The sequence below is a fragment of the Scomber scombrus genome, chromosome 13 (genome assembly GCF_963691925.1).
Source record: "Scomber scombrus chromosome 13, fScoSco1.1, whole genome shotgun sequence".
Classification (NCBI taxonomy): Eukaryota; Metazoa; Chordata; class Actinopteri; order Scombriformes; family Scombridae; genus Scomber; species Scomber scombrus.
Genome location: NC_084982.1, coordinates 29,704,307 through 29,713,780, shown reverse-complemented (window position 1 = coordinate 29,713,780; position 9,474 = coordinate 29,704,307). Strand labels below are relative to the sequence as shown.

General features: G+C 39.5%; 1 protein-coding gene across 1 annotated transcript in view; it reads right to left on the bottom strand.

The window, feature by feature from the left end:
- The window catches only part of LOC133992667 (contactin-associated protein-like 5), an 80,010-nt gene that overhangs the window by 20,343 nt on the left and 50,193 nt on the right, over window positions 1-9,474 (bottom strand). The window contains exons 11-14 of the mRNA XM_062431353.1: window positions 6,141-6,247; window positions 5,163-5,282; window positions 4,053-4,253; window positions 667-823 (exon numbers count right to left, since the gene is read on the bottom strand). Coding sequence (XP_062287337.1) covers window positions 667-823; window positions 4,053-4,253; window positions 5,163-5,282; window positions 6,141-6,247 — 585 coding nt within the window. The remainder of the gene's footprint in view (window positions 1-666; window positions 824-4,052; window positions 4,254-5,162; window positions 5,283-6,140; window positions 6,248-9,474) is intronic.

Sequence of the window (9,474 nt, the reverse complement as noted above, 5' to 3'; positions counted from 1 at the left end):
ATTTTGATGATTCCTATTGTATTACATTTTTCATTATTGTAACTGTGGTGTTGTGTTTGCCTTATTATTACTGATAAAACAGAAGACCAAAGGTGATAAGATCTGATATCATGTCCAGGTCTAGTATACGGGCAATCTGGGCAAATACCCAGGGGCCCCTGAGTAGAAAGAGGCCCCTGGGCAGAAAGGGGCCCTCAGAGACTGGAGATTTTTTTTGTCACAAGGTTGATCGATTCTTTTGATGTTGATAGTTATCGTTGCTGTCAGAAACCTAGTATGTCCAAAACTAAATACGGAGTTACAAAGTTTCCACCTGACTGCAGCATTATCCAATTATAATAACTTTTGTTTCCAGTAAAATAAGTCTTACAATTAACTGTTTTATTTTTCAATTTAATAGTGATGAGTGATGACTGTGCCTTGAGATAACTTGTGTTGTTATTTGGCGCTATGTAAATACAAATTGATTGATAACTGATTGAGTGGATGATTGGTTAGCAGGCCACAATGTGCTGTGGTTAGTTTGTATTGAAGAGTCTGAGAAAAAAATGATCAACTGGTGGAATGAGCATGAGTTTCAGGTCCTAATCCAGCCTTGTCCGATATATGTAAAAATTGGGCTTCTTTTCATCAGTCCAATGTGACAACACTGTGTGTATTTCCTACACTGCATCTGTGTCGGCGTCACAGTTGCAGAAGTAGTTCATGTCGATGCAGTTCTCCTCCAGGCTGCAGGAACACTGCTGGACTCCGGGCAGGAAGCCTCCCCAGTAGCTCCGTCGCTCTCCTCCCTGGTCCACCCACCAGGACAACGGCCGGCCGTCTGCAACCAAAGACCAGAGATAGGGCTGGGCGATTATGGCAAAAATAAAAAAATCACCATTAATTGAACTTTTAACCTCGATTACGATTAATGAACGATTATCTCCACCCTTGATGAACAATTATGTATTTTACACTGCTGCCCTCACACACGAGGATCTTTAGGGAGGGAAGATAATGATGTTTTAAGGTGTGACGCTGTGATTAATGTCTAGTTTACTTGATTAGAACTATGTAAAGATCATGGTTTGGGTTCAAATGATCATTAAAGATATGCAACCTTTGCTGTCATGGCAACAGTGAACACCACCATTAATTGACATGAGCCAGATTAAGTCCATTAGAGTTTCTAAATGTCGGTTTCGATCATTTTTCGATTAATCGCCCAGCGCTAGCAGAGAAGTGAAACAAGGTCTTCATTACACTGAGATAACACAACACATCAAAGACCAGCAAAAAGTCTAAACATGTAAGTTTGTGTGTACATTTTAGGATTGTATACACTATAAACACACATGCTAGTCTATTTTGGGGGTGGTCATGCTTTTCTATTAAACACTGGTTTATTTGAATGTACCAGCTATTCATTTATAAACATATATATTTATATTCAAAAACTTTCTCAATTTTACTTTTAATTGAAACACAATAAAACATATTAAACCTGAACCAGTGAGTCAGGTTAATGGTTAACGGTCCAATAATGATTTAACTGAACTGGATCGCTATATTAACTCAGACTGGGTTCAGTTAGGCTGAGTTTATATTAAACCTTTTAAAACAACACAGTAACTTTACATATTTAATACAGTGTGTAGCTGTGTGCTCACTGAGTCCCAAAAACTCTTCATCAGAGCTGCTGCTGTGCACAAATATTGCGTTATAGTTCATAGTGTGGACGCTCACATCATTAGGTTTAAAGTTATAGTTATTGTTCTTAGTTTGCAAAGCCCTTAACATACTTTTAATCATATCCAGATCCAACCTCGGTTTTTACTTTCTACTCCACTACATTTATTTGACAGCTTTAGTTGCTTTTCAGATGCAGATTTACTGTAATACTTTAACTACATCACTCATAATACTTATTTATTTGTCTGTGAGTAAAGTCAGATTTGGATCTATATTTGTGATGTGTCTTAGCTTTATTTCTTTATTTCTAGCTCCTTTAGGCACATCCATGCATCAGTTCTAGTGTTTTACTTCTGCTCAGTGTTACAAGAAATGGCAGGTTTGGTCCCCCAGGTAAATATAGTTTTGGAGGTATCCAATATATACACTAGAGCTAATGAAACATATGACCACATATTAAAAATGAGTGAAAAACACGTAACTTAAAAAAAAAAAAAATGTCATTACAAAATGTGACTACAATTGTAGTAATATTTACTTGCAGTGAGGTTTGTTCCTTTATACATTACATCTACAAATGAGACAAAACTTCATAAAAACTTATTTTGATATTTAACACCAGAAATTCAAAAGAGCCAAATTTCACCAATACTTTATGCAACATCTCTCTAATGCTTGTTTCAACAAGGAGAAAAGTCCATCTTCAATCAATCAATCAATCTTTATTTGTATTCTGCCAAATACAAATAAAGATTGATTGATTCTTCATTTTTACACTTCCAACAATCCTTCAATATCAAATCACATTACAGAAGAACACATGGAAGGCAGTAGATTGCACTCCGGTTCTGTCCAGCAGAGGGCAGCATTGATCTGCTAATACTGAATATAGTTTAGATCAGGAGGTGCAGCTTCTTCTAGTTTCAGACTGGAGACACTAAATTACCAACTGTCAAATAACAAAACAAAAAGAATAAGAAAAAGCTTCATTATTGTCAGTTAACAAGTGACTTGTCTTTAATTATGGCACAAAAAAAAGCATTCAACAGGAAATACAAATAATGAAGATGAGATAAATGTATTGATCCCACAGTGGGGAGAAAAGAGGTTTATAGTTTTCTTATATGTGACCTATGGAGCTATAACGAGGTTGTATGTTTAATTACAATTAAAACTAAATAAAAATGGACCTTAAAGTGCAATTATAACATATATATACAACAATAAATTTAAGAACAAACAAACAAACAAAAAACCCCCAATGTATATTGTATTTCACTTTATTCCATTTCATTTGTTTTATCACAGCTGTCAGCTACACTTGTTCTCCGTACATCATAACGCTGAAAAACTTATTCACACTTCACATTTCTAACAGATAAGATGACTGCAATGCTGTTTTCACCGGATTACCAAAGCAGTCACTTGTTCAAAATTGTGCTGCTCAACTTTTAACAAGAACAAGGAAAAGTGAGCATATTACTCCGGTTTTAGCTTCAGTTCACTGGCTCCCAGTGTCTGTTACAATAGATTTTAAGCTTCTTTTACTGGTCTTTATAATCCCTCACATCCACATCTCAAATCATCCACAGCTGAGGTTTTTAAATATACACAATTATGTCCATAAGAAAACAGGAAGCTTTCTGTAATAATGCTCCAAAATGATGGAATAATCTCCACAAAGCCAGAAGAGATGTGAGCTGAAAACACATTTATTTAATTTGGCTTTTAATTAATGTCGTTATAACTTATTTTTACTGAATGTCTTTTTTAAACAAATAGTCAAATTTTTAAATAAAAAAGGTGTATCCCCCCCCCCCCCCCCCCCCTAAAACAAGTCTGCAGAGAAGCGACTGATCTGAAGAACTCTCTGCTCATCTTTACACCTCCAATAAATCAGCACCATTACTCAGATTAACTCCATATAATTGTGTCCAATTATCAATTAGAAATTGCTGTTCAGTGTGTTTGTAGGTGAAACTGAGGGATTAATTCATGTGTGCGTGTTCAGTGAATAGATGAGGCAGTAACTGACAGCCACTGACCTTTTTCCACAGCAGACGTCTGGCAACAAAGACGAGAGCTGAGCACATCAGACAGTGTTCATACAGCTACTAAACAGCTTGTTCTCTGTCTGTCTTTGATCTGCTGGATAATGAACTTGTTTGTTTGTGTTCACGTGGCGCAGAGGGATTCATGGATTTCATGAATGATTCATGATTAAGGAACAAATGTGCCGTGTTTGGGACAATTCAAGATGAATGTGCAGAGAGACAATTGGATGGAGCCTGTCAAGTTAAAACCAGACCAGGAAGATTGTTTGTTCATAAGGTCACAAACAGGACGAAGGAGGAAATGTGGTGTAAACGAAGACTTACCTTTGGTGTTGAAGAGGCGGGACTTCCTGCAGGTGTAGACCACTTCCTGCTGGCACTGATCCGACGCCGTGACGATGGCGCGCAGCTGACGGGCCGAGGAGCTGTAGTTGAACATCATGACGTGAGGTTTCTGCAGAGACGAGCCCTGAACTCTGACTGCAGCTGTGACGTTGTGGCTCACTATCGTCCACACTTTCCCCTCTGTACACACACACACACACACACACACACACACACACACACACACACACACACACACACACACACACACACACACACACACACACACACACACACACACACACACACACACACACACACACACACACACACACACACACACACACACACACACACACACACACACACACAGGAATATGTCAGTTTTACAGACAACAGAAAATGTACATTTACAAAAGAGGCACAGATTTAAATGGCACATTGTACAAAAACACAGTGACCGTTTCATAGATTATCAAGCGGTTAAAAACAATATCAAATCAGATGAAATGCAACACAAATATGTCTTTTGTTTTGTCCATGTGACATCTGCAAAACTTACAAAGTTGCCTTAGAAGAGAGGATATCGTCTCACTGAGACATTTCACAGATTTATAGGCGGTAACGTTTTAAGGTTACGGCCTGATTGAAGAAAATAATGCAGTGAGCTTTCTGTCACCTCTGTTTCTTTTGCCTGCATTTCTTCATATTCATGAAAAGTCCAGCTGAGTAAACTGTAGGCACTTCCTGTATGGATCACTGCAACACTGGAGAAAACATGGTGATAATTTGACTTCAGAGTGGATTTATTTAATAATTATGTGTTTGTCACACTGAATCTAACAACGTGTTTCCTGTCTGATGTTATGAATGATTACTCTGCAGTGTAGTCACATGGACCTTCACAGAAAGCATCACACAGATGAAGTTCTACACTGCGATGAAGCGTATCGAGCCAGCGTAATGATTTCCTTCAGCACAGTGAAGTGTCAGCGCTGCGGATCGATGCAGTTTGATCTGTGAGAGACTCCACTCTTTACTCCGAGCTCTGGTCCCGCCGGAGCTCTGAGAGAGTAAAGGTGACAACGTGGTGGACTGCAGTGAACTCACCTGTCATGTTGCAGTAGACCTGTGCGGGCCCCAGGGGGCCGCTCCCGTCTGGATCGATGGAGTAGAAGCCCGAGGAGCTGCCAGTCAGCTGGTAGGCCTCGCAGGAAGACTCATAGATGGCTGGAAGCAGCAGACACTGTGAGTTCAGCTCATACTCTAACACACTTTACATTTACAGGTCATGCTTGTTAGATAGTTTTGCTTGTTTTATCTTTCTTTAACCCTTTCATACTGTTCAGGGTCAAATTTGACATATTTTATACATTTGAGAGCAGTAAAAACACCATATACAGCTGGACGTTTCCTAATGTGTATACAAAAATGGACATAAAATGCATCTTTCTTTTTTTAAATTTCTGTGCAGTAAATACACATTTTTAAATATGCAAATGTAAAAGTTGAACCTGTTTTAATTAACAAAATATGAAAATCAGCTTCAAACATGTATTCATCATATTCTACAAAATGTTCTGGACCATAAAATAGTGATTGTGAATGACTTTTAATCAAACATTTCTTAATGACTGATGGAGAAATTATGAATGTGAATTGGTGTAGAGATAATGATGAGTCAGAATATGAGCAGTATGTAAAGGGTTAACGGGTAGTTTGGGAGTTAATCTGTGCTGGTGAGGCATCCTGTTGCTTTACGCTACTTGCTCAAGTCATTTACATATCATTACTGCAGGATTCAGCAGTGAAGGTGGTCCAGTTTATCTCTCACTAACCTACGGATGTTTAATTCATATTAAATCTTGTGTGTCTTTCTTCCTTCATTTTAGCTTAAATCCATGTTTCCACAGAAGGAGGACTGTGGGTTTAGTCCTGCATCACTTCCATTGTAAACATGATGAAGGGATCTTCTAATGGTCAGTATGAACAGGAGGAATCATTACACACACATAAACACACTTCATGTTCAGCTGGAAAACTGACTCCTGAACACATGAAATAAAAAAAAAGAGACAAAGTCCTCACAGTTATGACAAGTTGCTCCAGAGTAGCCGGTCCCTGAACAGTCGCAGGAGAAGGAGCTCCAGGACTGCACACAGCGACCTCCGTGTTCACAAAAGTTAGGAATACACCTGCAACACAGGTCAAAATACATCATCATTCATTAGGAGTCCTGTTTCTGTCCATCTGCTGAATGTAAAGTCCAATATTCACTTTATCTAAATATCTAAATGCTCCACTATGTTCAGCAGCGGTGTGGTGTACCACGGCTTTTTCTGTTGTTGTGATTAACAGTTTTTATTGATTTCTTTTAAAACATTACAGAGCAATATACTTATCACAAATACTTAACCCCCCCTCCCCTAACCCGACAAACCTGTTGTCACTACCCACACAGTCACCCTTGGTTATTAACACAAATACATTGTATGCAATAGGCAGAGAAAACAAGGGGAAAGCAAAAAAAAAACAAAAAACAAAAGATAAAAATAACAAATAAATAAATACGTTGGTAGACTCTATCAAGCTTCCTCTGCAGCAGCAGTCCAGACATGAACACAGTTCAAATATGCGTATTCTCCCCACATAGATTTATACAGCCACCACCACGCTCAACACTCCCGCATGGTACCTCCCAGGTCAGTAGTCCTCCAGAGAGGTCAGGTATTTGCCCCACTTTTTAGTATACACATTCATTCTTCCCGACAGTTTGTATGAAATTTTTTCGAAAGCTGCAACTCTTGCCATCTCTGCAGTCCATTCTCGGAAAGGCGGCACCCCCTCTGTTTTCCAATTCCTGAGAAGAATCTGTCTGCCTATCATAAGACTAGTTTGAACCCAATTTTTTATGTATTTATCTCCCTTTGGTAGGATCGAACCCTCGCCTAGAACAAACACTCTTGGGCTAAGAGGAATTTGAGTCCCTGAGACCTCACAGATATGCTCACATATCCTTTCCCAAAATTTACCATGGCTTTTAAAAAACAGCTTTATACTATACTGAGAGTGAATCAGAACAGTTACGTTTTAGCTGCTAAACAATGAGCTGAAACTCATCATGATGAAGCTCATGATTCTCAAACAACACATTAAACACATGGTATTAAAAAAATATTGGATATAGCTGCTTTAATGGATGTTTTAGGTTGATGTGTCATGTCATTCTTAAACTTGAGTATATTTAATATATTTAATAGACAAGTCAAACATCCAGAATAGATATCGAATATGTATCTCCAATCAAACAGGCCCCCAATTAACACCCAAAATGTATAAATGAAGCATAGTTTAACAGAAGACACTGTATATGTAATATTACTTCTCTGTTCTGTGTAATAAATCTGTATTTCCATGTTGATTCTCTCCAGAAACTGAAAGTGGTTTTTGGCATTTCTGCAGCACTTTGATCTGAGTTATCCTGCAAACAGATGTGTCACAGCAGCATTTAGAGCATATAAATAAATATATTTAGGAAGACACAGAATGATTAAGGAGAATCACCTGATACCTAATTACCTAAAGCGACAGTATCACTTGAGAATTTTCATAGCATTAGTTTATTTGTGTTGTGTGAAGCTGCTGTCGTCTGAATGGGAGAAATCAAAGATGCTGTTTTCTCTAAAAATAAAAGCATTACTGTCAGAGCAGAGTTCATGTTTACGGGATTTGAACACAATAAGCACTTCAAGGAAACTTCAAACCACAATTATTTTTCCGATTAATAGCCCCTTCCTCCAGTTTCTCATAATTGCCGTCCTCTCAAGCATGCATCTATAATTTCATACACTTTCATCTCTCATCCATTAATTGCAGCGGAGCGGGACAGCCACAGCTCAGATAAGGTTGCAGCAGTTGGTTTAATCACCATCAAGTGGGGGGGGGGGGGGTTCTATTTTTGTGCTCAGTGTTGCTCTCACAGGTCGTGAAATTTAAGCAACACACACACACACACACACACACACACACACACACACACACACACACACACACACACACACACACACACACACACACACACACACACACACACACACACACACACACACACACACACACACACACACACACACACACACACACACACACACACACACACACACACACACACACACACACACATTTTAAAGAGGATCTCTTACATTTTATTCATAAAATTGATTTAAGAGTAAAGATATAAGACTGTAAAGAATTTCACTGTGAAATATCAGTAAAATACTGGCAGCAGGTTTGGAAGCGAATCGTGACCGATATTTAAATTAAAATGCATTTGCAGAAATGCTTTTTCATTTTAAGAATGCGGCTGCATTATTTGACTCATAAATAAAATGAATCATCAATCATCCTATTGCTTCAACTCCCGGACCGCAGTCAGCTCAGGGGAGAAATAATAGTTGGAGATCTTTTGGTGGCCTGTAAACAGTCAAACATAAAATCAGAGGACGGTTAAAACAAGGCTGTGATATTCAAAAGATGTGTAGATTGTTCCTCAAATGTAAAAGCTGCTGAGAGGAGGGTTGGTGGACCTCCTCCTCTCTTTCCAGTCTGGAGAGTAGCTAGTCCATCTGTGCTAAGCCAAGTCTTTGTTAAAAACATACAGTCAATACTGTTATCCAATATTAGGTCATTATTAATAAATGTCTTTCAAAGCAACCTGACTTTTAAAGGGCTGTGTTCAGAGTTGGGTTACGAGGTGGATGAGTAGTTGGTTTGTGAAACTGTACCGGTTTGAGGTTATGATAATGAACTCCAGAGTGTCTGGTGGTGATTATAACTATGATTGAAGTGTCCGTGTGTTGTGAGAGACGCAGACTGACTGTAGCCAGGTATTGAGAGAAAAAAGCCTGCTAAAACGTTCAATGCCTCGGATGTAGGTGGGGTGATCTTACTCTCACAATCCGCCATGTTATTTGTCCAAACGTGGACCACAAGAGCTGGGATCTTCTGGATGATGTCCAGAACTTGGCACCAGGATAACAGTATGGCACCAGTGTTGCAAGAGGAGGCTCGTCAGGCTGAACCGGAGATGCTGCAGGAGTTACGGTGGACTGTGTGGAGCTGGTGGAGGAGGCACGGTTTGGAAGTATGGAACGGACGGCTCGGGGGTAAAGTGCATGGTGCAGGTGCCGGGTCTTGAGGAGCATGGGATGGGTTGAGAGCGCTGGTGGACATGTACAATGTGTGGCCTGGACACAGCAGAGGGTGCAGACGGTGACATCGGGTCAGGCTCCAGAGACGATGGGGGAGTTTGGTGACCCCCGAGTGGAGAAATGTTCCTCTCGTCCAGGATCGCAAAGGTGTTGGAAAGCTGGAGATCCTGAGGCGGGTGTGAGTGATAGAGGAGCTTCCCACCATGGTTCCC